Source organism: Clarias gariepinus, chromosome 9 (assembly GCF_024256425.1).
Source record: "Clarias gariepinus isolate MV-2021 ecotype Netherlands chromosome 9, CGAR_prim_01v2, whole genome shotgun sequence".
In the NCBI taxonomy this organism is placed as follows: Eukaryota; Metazoa; Chordata; class Actinopteri; order Siluriformes; family Clariidae; genus Clarias; species Clarias gariepinus.
In genome coordinates, this window is record NC_071108.1 from 17234996 (window position 1) to 17254414 (window position 19419).

At 38.5% G+C, this 19419-nt stretch overlaps 1 protein-coding gene across 3 annotated transcripts; it reads right to left on the reverse strand.

Moving 5' to 3' along the window:
- Positions 1 to 64: 64 nt before the first annotated feature.
- mapk4 (mitogen-activated protein kinase 4) lies at positions 65 to 18637 on the reverse strand. 3 transcript variants are annotated; one of them, XM_053503224.1, is made up of 7 exons: positions 18257 to 18636; positions 16232 to 16295; positions 14948 to 15528; positions 11373 to 11517; positions 5010 to 5171; positions 4704 to 4890; positions 65 to 1590 (listed from the first exon to the last, which is right to left on the reverse strand). In XM_053503224.1, the coding sequence occupies exons 3-7, from the start codon at positions 15488 to 15490 to the stop codon at positions 663 to 665; spliced, it is 1965 nt and encodes a 654-aa protein (XP_053359199.1). In that variant the 5' UTR covers positions 15491 to 15528; positions 16232 to 16295; positions 18257 to 18636; the 3' UTR covers positions 65 to 662. The 3 variants fall into 3 exon arrangements, with proteins under 3 accessions (XP_053359199.1, XP_053359198.1, XP_053359200.1); XM_053503223.1 differs by having other exon boundaries at positions 16232 to 16298; XM_053503225.1 differs by lacking the exon at positions 65 to 1590 and adding an exon at positions 3807 to 4083 and having other exon boundaries at positions 16232 to 16298; positions 18257 to 18637.
- Positions 18638 to 19419: the final 782 nt, after the last annotated feature.

Genomic DNA, 19419 nt, shown 5'->3' on the forward strand with positions numbered 1-19419 from the left:
GCTTACCTAGAAATAATTAGAGGAAGAAACAGTAAAACAAACAATTTGTATATTACAAGGAAAAGGTTTATTAGGTGAAAGCTTTGGAAACAGTAATCAAGCAAATCATTACTGTCTACTATTGCAAAGGTGGATAATACAGTGGTATAAAAAGCAGCTCATGTGCAGAGTGCATGAATTGTCATTTTAAAAACAGTCTATTTAAATAATGTTGGAAGAACTGTAAAACTACATTCAGCAATATTTCTGTTATCCAGAAAAGTTTGTGCACCCTTTGGAATCATGAATTTCTGCATAAAAGGCTCCGAAATGTGCACTAACACTCTTGTTCAGTGTTTCTTATTATTACTTATGGGGTGTTACAGTAGGTTGATGCTTTTAGGCTTCACATTAAAATTCTTTGAAGGTCTGTAGTATGCCCTTGCACGGATTCTGTGTCTGCTTCGTCCAAGGGAAAACAATGAGGGAGCCAGTTTTTCTCAATTTTTCCTCTGAGGTATAACCACATTTTAGGAGCCATTAGAAATTCAAACAGACACAAAATATTTTATGTGTTATAAGTCAAACATGAATGAAACTACGCAACAGGGCAAGCACAGCACTAATGTGTTAGATATTCAGTCACTCAGTTCTAGGGTGGTCTTCTCAACTATCCACTCATTCTACCACTGTTCTTTGGGAAAACTTTGCGATTCAACCACATCTGGCATTGATCTTTGTGTCCTTGAAGGTTTGTGCTCTGAGATCCTAGAGTTACTGCTAATGCTACCCTGCTTAGAAGTAACACTGTTTTCACTTTTTACCTGTGATATGAACACATCCAGATCAAAGTGAGAATATTCCTCTCCGCTAGCTATTGGCGAGTCTTCACTGTTTGTTTGAAAAGGAGTTAATAAACCTGGAGTAGGTGAAGAGGGAGAAGAAGGCAACAGATGGGTAGGAGAGGAAAAGTAACAAGCTGGACTTCTCCTGCCATGCTGAAGAAGGTCGGAAGTGTAGAGTAGAGAAGGTGTCTGCGTTTGTGTGAATGAATAAGGAAGCAGAGTAGGAGAAATAGGTAACGGTGGAGACCCTGGTGAGGTCGGAGGTTCCTGAGGTGATCCGGGAGAATGAAGACCTAGTTGTGTGCTGGCTGCCCAGCGTGAAATCTCCTGGAACAGATCACCAGGTTCTTCTGCATCAATCTGCTTAGAATCCCCTTTTTCAGGAGATGGGAGAGTGTTGCGCTTCCAATGAGACAAGTCCAGAATCAGCTTTGGCTCAGAATAGTGTTGGGGCTTTCCATCCCTCCATGCTATTTTATCCAAATATGAAGGAGAACCCACTTTGTAGTCACAGGAGTGTCCGCAGTCCAGCTCCATATAGTGGCTGCAGAGCCTGTCTAAAGATGAGTGAGAGTGCTCGAGAAAGCGCTCGGCCGAGCTGCTGTGTGAATGCTTACCAGGGTCCACCAGGGCTTCCTCAATGAGGGAGGAGGAATTCGCACGGGGATCTCTCTGGACCTCATCCTCTTCGGTCTCCGTCATTTCCGATACACTCTGTATGTAACCGCACTGCTCCTGCTGCTTCCAGCACAGATCTGATGAAAGACTGCACACATGGAAAGATGATAAGTTAATCTAAAAGTAGTAAATCTGAATGACTGGATTGAGCTTGGACATCTTGAACACATTTTGTTACTCGTGACTGTGTGTGAAGACCTGGTGTCTACATAAGATGATGGTAGACATGTGATGGTGATTATTAAAGGCATACAATTTAAAAACAAATGTGGAACCTTAAAGTTCATTAGATGATGCATACATACGGCTACACCTCTGGATTAGGGCTGCCAAATTAGGGCATTAATCATGATTATTTAACATGATTACTTTACTTTTGAAACATAATGAATATATTAATAAAAAATACTTGCGATTTTCTTAAATGTAATTTGACTGTAAACAAATAACATGAGATAAATGATAGATGTGTGTGTGTGTCCTTTAGGTGAAGGGTAAAAGCACACCACTGTAAAGGAAATCAATGCACTGGTTTTAGACAAAGCGAGACCATGGTGAAATGGAATGGAATGGAATGAAATAATCGTTTGTCTTGCTTTCATAAACATTGGAAGCCACAATTGTAATTGCACATGAAACTGGGTTAATCCTACAGACCTGCTTTGGATACAAGAAAATGATTTAAAAGTAAGTAAAGTAGTTTACTTGGAAGTAAACAAAATAATTTTGGCACTAATAATAATAATAGTGTTATATAATTGAACTCTATATGACAGTAAACACATTAAGGTTTTTTTTTTTTTTAAAGGAGTGTATTTAATGTAATTTTTTTTCTTTATTTTAAACTTTCTAAAGGGTCAAAAATCAACTCTATAAATATAATTTTGTGGATTTCTCTGGGACTAGATGCTTTCATAATTGATAACCCTTTAGTCAATAATAGTCATCTGTCCCTCTCATTCCATAACCACAAAGTAAATTTAAATGTTGTAGAGTTCAAATAAAATAAATAAAAACACTAACCACAATGATAAGTAAAATTACTATTTCAAGAAACTATTTAGATGTTGGACATCTAACATGTTGGACATCTTCATTAATAGCTAACCTAAGATAACAGCTTTGGCATGGAAAATGCTTTAACATGGATTGACTGAGGGCTTGCCATTTAATTTAAATACATTGAGTATGATTTATTCACAGTTCTAAACATGCAGTACAACACTCCTTATAGTCACTGCCTTAGCCTGAGGTTGACACACAGGCATAGAGTCCCATACACCACAATACCACACCACGTTCAGCCCATGAAGCCTTGTGAATTAAATGGTGAGTGGAATCACATGTAATAAATGAGGTAGTAGTAGTAGACAGAAGTTTGCATTACTGTCACCTTCCAGTGCCGTTAGCTGCAAAAAAAATGGCAGCTATCTAAGCTTTGCTTTGTAACTAGAATGTTACCTAAATTGTTAAACTGGGCATTTAGATGTATTCAGCCTAAACCTCAAAGCCAACAGCTAAACAGCATGCTGCTCTTCTTTTCCTTTTATCAAAGGAACATTATGTCCAAACCTAGTGCTTTGGTTTCTTGGAGTGTTTGAGAGAAGAGGTGTTATATCTGTGGGATGTCAAACTTTATGTGCGCCGGACCAAAAATAAAAACCTCTGCAAAGTTGTTGTGGTCCGCTGTGGCAACCCCTCGAGTGCAAGATGGCAGAGTGGCCCAAAAGCATTTTTTTTAGACGCTACAAACCTTATTGTGGCAAATGGAGTGATTTTTGCAGTGATCTTAGGGGCAATTTTGAAGGGGTGAATTTTTTTGACATTATTTGCATATACTTTATGTAATTTAAGTTACCTCATATAACCCAGATTAATTATAAGTAAACTGAAATTTTGAAAGCCTTTTTTTTTAATTTAGTTGATTACAGCTTACAGCTAATGAAATTATTAAAATATTTCACTTCAAGATTCTATTTACACAGAATAAATATGTTGTGCATCCAGAGCAACCACACACAGATAGATTCAGGAAATGGGCTTCAAGATGATAATGCCTCAGCAGTGCCACAGACTGATCGCCCTCATGCCATGTCAAGACCGCAGTAATTCATGCTGAAGGAGTCACGACAAAGTACTGAGTGCATAAATTGACATACTTTTTTAAAACATACACATTTTCTGTATTGTAATTTTTTATTGATTTTTTTCATAAGCTGTAATCCATAAACATAATAATAATAATAATAATAATAAAAGCCTATAAGAGTTTCACATTATTATTATTATTATTTTACTTAAAAGCAGTGTTTTGCAACAGGTAATATCACTGATCATATGGTTTTTATTTAGTACTTCTAGACATGAGCTTGATGAATTTTATGCTCTGCACAACTCAGTTGCCTCTCAAACCAGAAAAGTTCCACTTTTGGTCTTTGTCCTTCTAAGTTAAACCCTAAGTAAGCTCTTTGGACATGTTTTCTCGACAAACAATGTAGAATCAGCCTGATTAACCTCCACCTGCTTATTATCTAAGCAGTAAATAATGTCAATGGACTTCACCTTACATCAGGCCATCTGGCTGCAGAAAGGACAGCATGATATTGTGAGATTTAATTAAGAGAATAATTTATAAGCAGCTATATTTAACCAGCCCATTATGTCATAGAGCCCTAAGGATATTTTCTCAATTTCCCTATGCTATGATCTTGGCTTCATTTTTACTGTGTAATAATTACTGTAACTACACACCTTCTTTTAGTAATCTTATTTTATCTTCAGTGAATATTTGAATACAAAATTGGCTCTCTGATTTACTGATTTATTAAAATGTGCTTGTTTGCTCTAGGAGATGTAAATAATTTGATTAGAAAACAAAGTCAAAGTTTACATATTGAAAAACATTAACTTTTTTACCATTTTATCTTTGGAAAACAATGGAACGCAAAGGTGGAATCATGTTCAGTGCAAATATTAAAATCATAAGTGCGTTAGAATATTGTGCTTTAAAAAAGTATATTGCCAAATTTACTGAAATTCAGTTCAGTAAACACTCATGCAGTCATGCACTTAATGCACTAAACTATAAACTGCATCAAAACAAGCCTCAATTTATTCTCCCACCCTAGGTCTGTAAAAGCCTAAATCAGGAACCTTTTAAGCAAAATCATATTTCTGAGAACAAGGAAGTGCATCCTGTACCTGTCCCAGTGGCCATGTTTGCTCACTAAACTGTCCTCTAGCTCGTCCTCTATACGGAAAGGCTGGAGTGACACAGGCTCATCCTGAGGGCAGGAATATTGACTGAGGAATGAGTGACAAAGAGCTGCTTCTGCCGTCAGGCGGTCCACTGGGTTAAAGGTTAAAATCTGCTCCAGAAAGTCTATGGCTGAAAGGAGGAATGAAACAGCAGACTCACACATACAGTATTGGTCTAAAGATGGTGTGAATTATATGAATTGATAAAAAAAACTTTACTTGTTCATTTTAGCCCTGTTTCTTTCTCACCTTCATCATCCACCTCCGGCAGTAGCTCTCGCAGTGATCTCCTGACCTCCCAGTTGTGGTTGACATAGGAGGGCATGACCCTCAGCAGCTCCTGTCGGTCCTCCTCTCTGATCACTGGCACAGTGTCCAGAATTAGCTGCATCTGCTCCAGCTCATGTGCCCCTGCAGTAAAGTATTCTGATGTTAGACAAGGTTGTCTTACATTTAAAAATAGAACAGCACAAAAGGGTATTATCCTAAACATACATTATATGGCCACTGTATGTGGACACCTGATCATCACATTGCCACAGATTTATAAAATGTTTTCTATGCTATAGCATGAAGATTTACATTCGTTTGAACTTCTTTCTTTCTTATTTAACGCCATGCCAGCTTCTATGGCTATATTCATGGCGAGAAGCATTTTTGTTATTTAAAAACTAGATAAGATGTTTAAGATGAATTTTTTCTAAGAATTTCAAAACCATGTTTGTGTTTACTTGTTCAAAAACTTTTTTTAAAGTATCAACATAATAAAACAAGTTCCTTAAAGGAGTAAAAGAGTTGCAGTCAAATAAAATATGTTTGATGGACAACTGGGTTCTGCATGATGAACATTGTGGTGGATTTTCTCTTGACAGTAAAAATGAGTGTGTTGCTTTTGTGTGTCCTATCCTGCATCTTGTACAGTATAGGTCACTTGATCCCAGCGATTTTTCAAAGGAAAAGTGTATCTTTATCCAACATCAGAGTTAATTTGATACAGTTTATTATTTGAGTATTGGTCCCATTCTGATTGCCGTTTATTGTTGATCTGAGAAAGGAATAAAACATTTGACTGGTCTTTTAGACAATGCTTACTTGGCAGCTCTGTCCGCCTTCTCATTACCAGGGATTCCTGAGTGTCCGGGTATCCAACAGAAAACTATGTGAAAATTATTGGCTTCTAAGAATGATACCTTTGTTAATATTTCCACTATTGTTGGATGATCTGTTTTTATATTTTCTAATGCTTGAAGACATGATTTTGAGTCCGATATTATTAGGTAATCCTTTCGTGATGTGGTTTAAATGAATTTCAAAGGCATGAGCAGAGCATTTGCTTCTGCAGTAAAAATTTAACTTTGTTCGGTGATGCGTACACCCAGTTATTTCCTGATTTCGATCCATCCGTGTATATTGGGGTATGCTGTGGTAATTTTTCTCTTATGTCCAGAAATTGTTGGTAATATTCGTTCGGATGGGTTTTAGACTTCTGTTTTTTTCCTAGATCCAGGTAGATGTTAGGCTTCTTGAGGTTCCATGGGGCAACTCTGCTAAAATGTGTCTGTTCTAGGATGTTCAAGTCAACTTTCAGGTTCTCTATATGCGTTTTAATCTGTAAACTACGTGGGCGGATATAGTTTGGTTTCTTTTGATAGATTGTTGAATGTGAAGACTGCTGGATATGCTGGATTTTCATTATTTGTTCTCAGCTTGATTGTACATTGTAGTGCCAATTTTAATCGCCTGTTTTCCAAGGAGGGTTCATAAGCTTCGACATACAGACTTTGGATTGGTGATGTTCTGTAGGCTCCTAATGCCAGTCGTATGCCTTGGTGGTGTACAGTGTCCAGAAGGCGTATACAGTATATGATTTCCTGGCTGAACCATAAATTATACTTCCATAATCCAGTTTTGATCGAATAAGAGTTCCATATATATTTATCAAAGATGAACTGTCTGCTCCCCATTTGGTTTTGGATAAAATCTTTAAAATATTCATGGCTTTCAAACACTTCTTTTTAAGAAGTTTAATGTGTGGAATAAAAGATAATTTGCTGTCAAGGGTGACGCCCAGAAATTTAGTCTCTTTAACAACTTTAATGGGGGTTCCATCCATAACCAACTCTGGTTCGTTATTTAGTGATTGAAGTTGGCAAAAATGCATGCAGACGGTTTTTGTTTGTGAGAAGTTGAAGCCATTCTGCATTGACCAAGTTTGTATTTTATTTATCTCCTGTTGGATTTTCCGCTCAACAGTTAGCATGTTTTTACTTCTGTGAGAGTTGCTATGAGAGTTTCTGTAAATTTCTGCATAGCGTCTGGGCTATGTTCTGAGAGTTCAGCAAATTTTTCAAAGCAGAGAGATTGAAAATGATACCAGTTTGCCTTTTTAATTTGCCATCTTTGTACTTTTACTTCTTCTTCTCTTCCTTTGATAGTAACTATAATGGGGAAATGATCACGTCCACATAGATGTTGATGTACTTTTCATAATAAATCTAAAAAGAGTTCAGGCTGACAAATTGTTAAGTCAATTGCGGAGTATGTTCCATGTCCTGGGTGTAGATATGTATTTGATCCATCATTTAAAATACATAGGGTATGGTTTTCAATAAAATCTTCAATCTTCTTTCCTTTTGCACTGCAGTGATTACTACCCCAAAGGTAGTTATGGCTATTTAAATCTCTCATTAAGATAAAGGGAGAAGGGAGTTAAGCAACTAGTTGGTCTAGTGCCATGTGAGATAGATTTAAATCTGGGGGAATGTAAAGAGAACAGATTGTGATGGTTTTCTGTAGTGTCAGTCGTACTGCGGTTACCTGTAAATTGCTGTTAAGTCTGATATGACTGTGAATCATATCATCTCTAATTAAAATAGTTGGTCCACCAGAAGCTCGCTTGTTATTGGGACCCAAAGTATTAAAAGCAATAAAATTTTTAAAAGTGAAAGCATTGTCTGATGGTAGCAGTGTCTCTTGAAGGCATACAGCAATCGGGTTGATGGTTGCAGTTAGACATTGCAACTCCGCTAAATTAGCCTGAACACCATGAAAGTTCCACTGAATAATAACATTTTCCATCATCTACTAGGAGGAACAGGGAAAGTGGTCCTTAATCTGCTTTTAAGGGAAGGGCTTCTGCTGGGATGTTCACTGTCTTTCATTTCTGCATCTTTAATTTGTCTTGTTTTTGAAGTATCACTCTTTGATTGTGTAATACTTAATTTTCTGTTACTTTTATTTGCTTTTCCGTTCTCGGTTGTTGAACTGGTCAGTATGAAGGTCATCAGTAGGAGATCCACTCTGGACTCCTGTTTTCTTTGTCCTTGGAAGGGGATTATTGTGGTTGATGGTTTGGGGTTTATCTTTATGCATCCAGGTGATATCTGTCTGACAATCAATTGTGTTTACAGTTTTTTTGACCACACAAGCAAAAGTTTCGTTTAAAGCGAAAACAGGAGCAGCAGACACTATCTTCCTTGCTTCAGGGTAACTGATCCTCTTAAAACATCTAACCTTCTGTATTTATTTTTCTTTGATCCACATGGGACACTGTTTTGATGCAGCTGAGCAATTACAACATTTGGTTGGTCTTTCACAGCTCTCTTTGTCATGGCCGCCTTCGCCACAATTACAACAGATGTGTTTATTTTTGCATCCATTTGATCCATGACCATATTTTTGGCAGTTGAAGCACCTAAGGGGAATAAAGAGATCTACTGGAACACTAAGATACCCAATCAGGATTCTTTCTGGTATTTTTGGTTTATTGAATGTGATGATGTATGTATTTGTTTTAATTACTCGTTCTTCTCTTTTGATTATTGTTCTTTTTACGTTTATTACTCCTTGGGTCTTAAGTTCGTTTTTTATTTCTTCTTCATCGACATCATCCAGTTCTCTGGTATGGATTACCCCTTTACTGTAGTTTAGCGTTGGGTATGGTGATGTCTTAACATGTATCCCAGCTAACATGTTGGCATGTAATACATTTTCAGCATTGGCCTTTTTGTTACATTCCACAAGAATTTGTTCAGTTCGTAATTTTTTTACTTCTTTTATCGTTCCTGCTATTCCTGTAATACCTTTTTTGTATAGCAAAAGGGGAAAGTTTGGTTATTGGGAGATCAGGAGAAGAGGCTTCAATTATAATACATTTGGCCAGTCATCATTACTTATCGTTGAAACACATGTCTTTCTAGAAGTGTTGTCCATATCCAGGTCCAAAAAGCATTTTTTTGAGTTGTGTTTTGTAGCCATATATAAGATTTTCTTTTCATCATCTCTACTCCTCACCCACCTTGGACCCCAAAAAATAGGGATGCACAGCACCGTGGAACTCCAGCAGATTATGCATCAAGGATATAGTGATGATATACTCAAGCAAGGTAAGCAACAAGTTGCTTACATAACTTGATTGACCCTTAGCCAAAGTCCCCAATGAGTCTGAAAGTTACTGATGTTCATTTATCTCAGAATATTCTAGGAGTATGCTTTGACCAGCCGATTGATTGGATCGAGCCATTCCAACCTCCCGTCTAGATGAAGTAGGAGCCAAAGTTTTGTGTTGAAATAATGGAAGCCGCAGTAAACCACATTTCTCAGAAACCAGGATCTCTTCCTCCACGGACACGGGTCACAACTCACGGCAAACTAATTGTTCCTTATAATAGAATTAGGATAGGTGGGATCAATTATTCTCCGGGGCCCTACGGAGTGATGAAAGTTCTACCAAGCAAGTAAGGATAGAATAGTAGAAGAGTTTGAATGTTACCCTCGTAAGGGGGGCTTAAGGGTTAATCTCCCTTGCCCAAGGGGAAGACCAAAGCACTGCGGAGGAAAGGAGCATGCCACTGTTCCTTTCACAGGCTGCCATCACAAAGATGACAATACTCCTATGTCCAAAGACAGGTTCATAAAAACATTGCTTGCCATCTTGAGAATGTTGCATGCCATGAGTGCAAATCCATTTAAGGTCTAATCAGTATGAACTCACTATTATTTCAAGAATAATAGAGGTTATTAGTAACAACAAAGACAGGAGTGACTCTGTGTTGATGCCCATGGGCTTTGGAATGGGTATATATGGGTAAGCAGGTCAGGTGTCCACATAATTTTGGCCATGTTTAGTGGTCATACCTCTATAAAAAACATTCCATATTAAATTAATAAAAGAGAAAAGCTTCAAATATAGTCAGGAGGGACTGTGTATAAAAATTGCTATAATTCATGAACGGTTGAATGCAATCTACACTGAGGTCCACACTTCAATCACATCTTGATTGCTTCAATTAAAACCTATTGTACAGAGGCAAATCTATGAAAAAAATATTGTGCCTGTCCAAATCCTTATGGACCCGACTGTAAAGTATTTGCAGGATATTAAGTTCCTTTGAGGAGGTTTGGCTGTAAATATATACCTCCTAGACAGGTAGCTACATGCATATTTAGCCTCATTTAGGTTTAATAAATTGAATAAGGAGGAAACACTTTCTGTCTGGTAAAAGCTACAGTGTACACTCACCATCCACTTTATTAGGAACATCAGTACATTCATGCATTTATCTAATTAGCCAATCATGTGGTAATATGCATTTGCAGGGCAAAAGCTTTATTTAATGTTGGGGCTGGTTTAAGCCTTTCAGAAGCTCCTGATCTCCTGGGTTTTCACACTAGAAGTATCTAGAGGTTACACAGATTGGAGGAGATAAAAACATCCTGCAGGTGCAAGGTCCGTGGGATGAAACACCTTATTGATGAGAGATCAGAGAAGAATGACCAATCTGTTTTGAATTAGCATTTAACTCTATAATGACAATCACTCCTTACAATTATGGTAGGAATAAAAGGATCTCAAAATTACGAGACATCAACCCTTGAAGTTTATTGGCTACAACAGTCGAAGGCCACATCAGGTTACACCCAAAATAGCCTCCGATTCCAGTTGCTAGCTGACAGGTGTGAAACTTGTGTGTGGTCTTCTTTGTTGTATCTACTGAAAGGTTCAGTGTTTTGTGTATGCTGAAATGCTTTTCTGCTCACCATGGCTGTAATGAGTGCTTATACGAGTTACTCTATCTTTCCTGGCAGCTCAAAACAATCTGCATTTTCCATAACAAGGCATTTCCACCCACAGATCTGTCGGCCACTTAATGTTTTTCACACCATTCAAACCCTAGAGATCGTTGTGTGTGAATATCCCAGGAGATCAGCAGGTTCTGAAATACTCCATCTAAACTGTCTGGTAACGACCACGATGCGAAAGTCAGAGAGAGCACACTTTTTCCATTCTGATGTTTAATGTGAGCATTAACTGAAGCTCTTGGTGTATGTACTGCATATAGTTTACATATGTTTGTATGCATTTATGCATTTCTTCATTTGTTCCATGTTACCATGTCCTGCTGAGCAACAAGAGATGAGCTGTAATAATACTAAAGAATATACTTTTTAGATGGTTATGTGTACAAAAAGTGTTTAGAATACTGCTAAAAAAGGCTCATTGTAGAACATATTGAATATGGTAAATTCTCAACGCAGTCTGCTACATCTATGACAGAACGAGCATAAATTTGATGACGATGCTTATCTAATTGCACATTTCATAAATCTGACCTGCGAAAAGCATTCGGCCTGTTAGCATCTCAGCCAGGATGCAGCCTGCGGCCCACATGTCGATGGCCTTGGTGTAGTTGTTGGGAGAGAGCAGCAGACGAGGGGAGCGATACCACTTTGTCACCATCCCCTCTGAGAGGTAGCCCTGTTTGAACACACACACACACACACACACACACACACACGAGAACGTTGCAACCTCCTGGGAAAACATATGGGCTCAAGCAACTTGTGTCGACACACTGCTGTACCACAAGAGAGTCTGCATTTCCAAAAACAATGGTGACCTTGTATAGCAGACATTCCACATAATGACAATAAACAAATGAAAAACAACACTGATACAGTAAAATGTTCTATTTGTAGATGATAATGTATTACTTGCTGAGAGGTACGAGGGCTTATTTCTGGGAAAGAGGAATGCCTTTTCGTTATTCTGTAACACGACAAGTTCCTTTTTTATCTTGAGATAAAGAAAGATTGTAACAAGGAAACACTGCTGCTATAGTTTGAGAGTTACTAGAAGTAATTCATTTGACGGATGATCCAAAACATAAATTTTAACTAGGAAGAAAAACTAACATAATATTAATAAAGAAAATGTAATTGCTGTTTCACAGTACATGCAAGAAAATATCTGCATCACATTTTTATCCCCTTGGTTAAAATAAAGTACCTACACTAAAATGAGCCAAGCCTGTTGATCTTATGGGATATACAGTAGGATACATAAAGAGACGTTATTGCAGTACCAAGGATATTTTCTGTCATTTTTAAAATTTCATTTATGTGACATTTATTGGATTCAAGTAAACAACTCTGTTCGGCAAGTAAGGCTGCACAGAACTCTGCAAAGCACGACGTCATGGGTGAAGACTGTACTGTTTACAGGAACTCTCATAACCTTAAAGCACAATACACTTCCCTGCTTCTGCCAGAATGCCTCCACTGCAGCACTGTGCTTTCCAGGAGAATAAATGACCCAGCCTCTTTAAAGTTTAATGAGAAACAGCTGATGTAGCCGCATGGCCTCTAACAGACCCCCATTTAAACCATCTTGTCTTTTCCACCTTCCAGCTTTCTCCTGAGAGGAGGTGATGAATCATTGACGAGATCGTACCAGGCAGATTCCTCTGAGTGAGGTAGGTTGTGATGGGAACAGAGAAACAGAGATGCCATTCACATACCCTGGACAAACTGAATACAACTGTGCCCCACTTACAACTAAAGGCCTTCGATCGACTCACAAATCAATTACATCTGCAACCACTGCAAAGTAAAAAAGCAAGTATTACAAAATGAACCAACGAATACCACCCACTAATCTATTTCTATTTTTATGATTTAACGTAAACATAAACACCCTAACCCAACAATTCTTTCCAAAAGGACATAAATAGACCACAATATACCATAAAAGAGGGTTCATTGCATAATTGATACCATATATTGGATAATAAATACTGTATCTTTCTCAGGAACTAACGAATCAGTAGCCCAATAAGCCAAAATTATTTCTGGTCTATTCATTTTTATTCCTAGTTAACCAGCAGACACATAAGCTCAACAACCAACAAAAGGAAAACCTAGTCCTCTGTGGCATTTCCAAGTTATATTTAAAATCATACACTTTACAGAGGTGTAGCACATATCACTACTGAAACTAAAGGTACTTTAGCAACATATCCTAAATCCATCCCCTGTAGCGCTACACAGGGACAGTCTTGTTAAGCATCAAAAGAAATTTACTAGGTGAATTAATACCCATGTACAGGAAATATTTCCAAAATCAAAGGCAGAATGTAAATAAATGGAAACACTAAGAAAACTAAACAAAAAATTGTTTTTCATTAGACCCTCGCTCATACTGTAACGAGGCACCATTAGTCATTAAAGTGTCAGAGTTGTGATCACATCAAGTCAGCAGATGCACCCATTCAAGTCAGCAGATTGTCGTTTCGACCGAATCAGAAACAACAGACTGAACTGAAACTGAGCGTGCTGGACACTGATTCACAAATAAAGAATGTAATACGTGTCCTTGGTTGCCAGCAGACTAAAATTGGAAAACAGCAGGGGTTCGGATATATCACCCTACTTTAGACTGACTCAGTTATTACTCACAAAAAGCTTTATTGTTCATTCAAGCTGTTTAGAACAAAGCCTGGTTTCATGTTGAGCTTGCTGTGTGCTCCTTTCCAATTGAAGCCTAGCACCTTTCCCTCCCTTCTGTATAACTGAATCTCACTTGGCTCATTTCACACAAGTCTCCATTTATTTTGTTCTTCTACAGCCTGAAGATATTACACACTACAGCAGGACAGTGGAGGTGGGAGATGCTTCACAAATCTTTCACAGCCTTAGTCCTGAAGCATCAGTCCACCATAAACATGTTAGGTACTCATACTATAATGGTAGCTCAAATCAAGATCATCTAAGGGAACCAGTCAAGTTTAGACACACCTTTGTACATGTATGCAAAGCATTTTACCCTTTATTTTTATAGTTTTCAACATTGTTCTGTATATGTATAAATGGGCAGTGTAAAAACATGTGGCTAAACTCGTACTTCTATTCAATATGTATTAAACTACTTTATCTTGTAGAGTGAATCATTGCAGGGGTGCACATTGGGGATCTGTGGTCCACTAGTGTAAGAATAAGTTATACTTGCACAAACATGAGGGCAGACACAGTTTCTTGCTTTAGGTCTGGTTATCACACCTAAAAATCTAAAACATAATAAATTAATCAGGTAACTGCTTGGTGTGAGACAGTGCCAGTACCAAGCCTGGATAAAATGGGATGGTTGCGCCAGCAAGGGGCATCCGGCGTAAAACCTTTGCCAAGTTGTTGTGGGGATAGGATGGTCCGCCGTGGTGAGGTAACTGGATGCTGTGAGACTTACTTATCAAAAGACTATATTTCTAAATCTTACACCCAGAGTAAAATTACAGCTGACTGGCATAACTTTGACATTATTCCACATTAACATTGGAATCCAGGACAGGCTGTTAAGCATCGAGGTGGAGCCAGAATATGAACCACTTCTTTTTATTTTTTTCCAAGGTTGTGCTTTTCATGTTAAACAACAAACCATTGATTCTGGAGTAGCCACTGTGGTCACCACCCCTGCACATTAGTTCATAGGTTCAGGTAGGACACTAGCAGACATTTTCTCTAAGTGATTCAAATATATGATGCCAACTTTTATCACTCAGTCTGCACAAAAAAGAAGAGGCTATTTGACTGACAACCAACCAACCATAAACCAGTGTTTGCATAACGTGCCATCCTAGGTAAGGCAGCATGGAAAATGCATGGGAAATGCTGTGTCACTGGCACCGAAGTATATTGTAGAGAATTTGTTTGCAGTCTTTATGTTTTGCTGACAGGGTATGCAAAAGTTAATTTTCCAATTAACTCACATAAAGACATGTGCACCACGGAGCTGCTGATTAGCCAATTGGATCACACAATGAATTTACCATACAAATATACTTTGACCCACTCTATGAACCACCCATGAATTTTGCAGAACACTGGAAAATCAAAAGAATATTATTTGCTTTTACCTTGTGTGAATAGTGTGGGTCAACAATACGTGCCAATCCAAAGTCTCCTATCTTTAGCAGCATCTGCTCGGTGTTGATGAAGATGTTGGCTGGCTTCAGATCACGGTGCAGCACATTGGCTGAGTGGATGAACTTGAGGGCTCGCAGAAGCTGGTAGAAAAGCAAAGTCGCATGGGCCACTGATAATGGACCTTGCTCCAATATCTGGGCCAGATCTGTCTCCATAAGCTCTTGCACAATATAGATCTCTGTGAGTTGGGCAAGGTTTTGAGGTAAGGACTGGCCACATGGGCCCAGTGCTTCATAAACTCTTACAATGTTCTCATGCTGAAGCCGACATGTGATTTTTACTTCACGCAATGCATGTTTAATGCTCACAGTGTCGCACAGTACCAGCTTCTTAATTGCCACCCGTTGCCCGCTCCGTCTGTCGACAGCAGACAACACCAGGCCGGACACACCTGTTCCCAGGGGTCGAAGGTCATGGAAGTAACTGCCCACGTCAAAGCCATATCTGAATGCAAAAGAGCTCCACCTGGCCATTGTTCACTGAGGAGATGTTTGGTGAGTCCTGAGGGAGGCTGAGGACAGAAAATCTCAACTAAGAACAGTGCACATATAGAGGACAACACTATTTGAATAAATATTAAATGTTAGTTACTCAGACATAATCACTATTTAAACTTAGGAGTACTTTTATATATTTTTTAAGTCTATACAGGGACATGGTAAAGTTCACTTAGTTTACTTAGCTTTAAATAAAGTTTTCACTTTTTTTGTTAACTACCTGGAACAACTAAAATTTACAAATTTGAGTGATGCTCTAATTATCTCTAATGCTACTGTGACGGATGGAAAAGGAGCTGCTTAATGTGTTTATAAAGATATTAGAGTATGAGGCCAAAACTGTGGATCATTACAGTCATCATTAATTAGCATCTGCTGCACTGATTTCTACTCGGAGTGATGCCTATAAACATGAGAGCATTCAATGCACATATCCATATCAAAGCATAAAGCAGTAGGTAGAATACAATTCTGTCATGGTACAGGACAAGTGTTTCCATAGCAACACCCCACAGCCTGATATGGCCTAATATAAATGTACAGCACAGAGTTTCTCCCAGGCTGTGAGCTCTTATTCCGAAAGGCCCTCCACCTCTCACTCAAATTGAGTTAAACTCTTTCAGGAGCTCTGGATTGCTCATGCATTAGGCTCACTAGGTGCTAAGCTGAAGCTGGTTTATGTCTAATATAAAAGTGATCAAGAGAGTTATTACTTGCCATTTTGGGCTCTGCATTGTTTTTTCTGTTCCATGCTTGCAGTTATCCGTCAAGGATGCATTCACTGCTGAAAGAGGAGGAGAAAGTAAAATTACTGGTTATTAGATTATTGGTTTTGCCCATTTTTGAAGTTTGCTTAAAAGTTTGCTACAGCTAGTTTAAGTCATGAAATAAGTTAGACTTCACTGTAACTACTGATAATCTGGAGAAATAAAGAATCCATTTAGGGCTGCAGCTCTTGAGGACCCCTGCTCTAAAAGTTGAAAATAAATCTTGTTTTTTTGTTTTGTAATAAGAAAAATCTCTAAAGATATGACAGTATCTTACACTGTCAGTGCAATTAACCATAAAGAAAATCTGCTTCACATAATGTCACTTTTTTTCAATGGTTTGGTTTTAAATTGTAACAATAATAATAAAAAAATAGACAGTGGTACCTCTGTATACAAATTTAATTCGTTCCGAAGGGGAGTTCTTAAATTGAAAATTCGTATTCTAAAAAAAAAACTTTGTTTTGATTGGCTATGCTCGACTAGATGCATGCTTGACCCGCTGGGTTGCTCACATGCAGAGAAAAATACATGTCGAGGCAAATTTCTTGCAAAATTTTATTTAATAGTTTGCATGCCGAGGTCCCACTGTACATAGAATCAAGATATTTATAAAATTGGGATACTAGCAGTATAAAAACACAAATCAAATCAGCAACTAGATATTGTGATAACATCGTATCGGGGTGGTCCCTGTGATTCCCATCCCTATTGTATTAGTAGACAGTGCTAAGAAGCCATCTTCAAGCCATGGGCAAAGCTCATATGAAGGCCCTGGAAACATAAGCAGTAAGTTGAAAACTAACAAGATGAACTGCATCGCAGTATCACCATTTTTTAAGGCATCATTAATTTGATTGGTAGGCATTAGGTCTAAAAACAAACTGCAACTTTAACAAAGGGCCACAGTGTATGGTGATTCTGCATTACATCTCCAGGTTCTTTATTTTTTATCTGGAGCTTGTAATATAGTACAGATTTTTACATGTTCGTTCTGTGTTCATGTGTTTCTTCTGTCCCCACACTGTCCAAACCATGCAGGTAAATGATTAGGCAATAGTAAACCCTAATTATAATAATAATAATAATAATAATAATAATAGACAGAATAATAATAATAATAATAATAATAATAATAATAACTATTATTATTATTGTTATTGTTATATGCAGAAGGGATATTCTCCAGTCTTGGTAGCAGTGTTCGAGATATTCTCTAATTTCCCCTGAGACTAACCAAGATAAAGTTACTGAAGCAGACTGGAACTTGTACATTTATAACAGAACCACGAGCTCATTAGTCATGGGAACTCCTAAGTGATAAAGACTGCACAAAAAAGCAGATACTGATAATAAGATTGTGCTTTTAAAATTTCGTTTTAACAACATTTTTTACGTGTAAAGCATTGTACGGGCCACACACACACACACGTCCTGCATTCCAATCCTCCAACTTGATAAATAATGTACGCTGCTGTGGCGCTGACTGCTGCTGTTTCAGTGATGGACCTGATGCAGCAGAAACAGAAGTAGATAGGAGGTTCTGCTCATCTCTTGGGATAGCTACGTTGTCTATAAATCCTTTCAAGGGTTAAAATTACTTATGGAATCATTTAGGCAGCTAAGTGTAGCTTAATGTTTTAGGTACGAAGTAAAAACGACCGTCCAGGAGAAACTCGTCGCTTTGTTCGCTGCCACACGATCCCAGGCTGATGTCTTTCTTCTCCTCCTTTGTGTGCGTGGTAGCGATATAACGCCTAGCGTACAGTACAGTATGTTACATTATGACGCCCAGCATGAATGACTGAGGAAAAGCAAAGCCAAAAGTGACCAAAGTCAACAGGACAATTAACTAATTAACCGAGATGAAAATGTCCCGCTGAGAGTTGGTGATTATAACAACCCTGTAAGATCCGTGTTTCGGCCCAGCATCCAGTGAGAGAAGTACAAAGGGAACGATGATGCGCGATCTTACCGTGCTACACTTCAGGCTTCTTCATGGCTCTCACGCTTCACTGTGCAAAAAAAAAAAAAAAAAAAAAATTGGATTGCAGTCACAGGTTTAACACGTTCATATTTCCCACAATTTCTCATCAGTCCTTGTGTAGCACCAGTGTAGTCTGAGACACCGCGGTCAGTGCGCTCCCCGTTATCAGCTCTGCTTCTGCGTCAGGAATTTTCCGCCTATCAAATCATCATATTACATCTGCCCCTGTGTGATAAGGCTGCCTCGTGTTGGGAAAACTCCTCTCCAGACCGTTTCTTTTCCCGCATTTTCTTCCAAACTGAGTTTCCCCCAGCTTGTCTCTTTCTCCAAACTCGTTGCTGGTAACCCCCGGTGTGACGTCACGTTCCGCCCGCTGATTTGGACACCTGCTCGCGCCGACAGGAAACCAAAAGCGGCTCGCGAGCAGCCGAGTCCAGCGACCAATAGTGGCTGAGAAGCAAGAGGTGTGAGCGCTCTGATTGGCTGCTGCACTGGTCGTGAATTCACAAAGCAGCATCTGCTTCTGGCAGCAAAGCGTACTTGAGAGACTGGTATGAAAATGAGTTCTCCTGCCACAGGAAAGATGCCATGAATAGTCTGCACTATTATGAACAATGAACACACATTATTTACTCTAAATAGAACTTCAACACTTGTTAAAGGTCTGAATAATCAGGATTGTGATTCTTAAAAAGTATACCAGGAATTTGCATTGCTTTACCACAAATGGAATAAAAAATAAAAATATGAATTAAATTGTAATGATGATAAGTATTTTTTTTAGGACGTCATCATCAAGTGAGGGTATCCTGATCTCTACCAGCCCTATCACCGTTCACTGTTCTCATGGATTTTCCTTGTTGGGTGTTGCTTTACTCTGAGGTGCTTATATGGCCATAGAGGTCCCCATAGGTCCCAACAGTGGCAATATAGTGCTGGTGGGGCTCGAACCCCCAACCCTGCGATTAGCAACCTAAAGCCTCAACTGCCTGATTGAGGCTCAACTGCCCCAAATTGATTAGTGCTCTTCCTATATGTTCCTTAATTGATCTGAAGTAAATACTAAACGTCCATCCAGTTATTGTCCACCAATCCTGTGTGAAGGAGGTGCCAACCAATTGCAGGGCACAATCTCTCTCTTTCTCTCTCTC

Coding starts and splice junctions, on each gene's coding strand:
- mapk4 (XM_053503224.1), bottom strand. CDS start 15,490: ATGGCCAGGTGGAGCTCTTTTGCATTCAGATATGGCTTTGACGTGGGC. Junction 5,172..11,372: donor AGGCCGAATGCTTTTCGCAG/GTCAGATTTATG, acceptor ACTTTACTGCAG/GGGCACATGAGCTGGAGCAG. Junction 1,591..4,703: donor AAACATGGCCACTGGGACAG/GTACAGGATGCA, acceptor CCATGTGTGCAG/TCTTTCATCAGATCTGTGCT.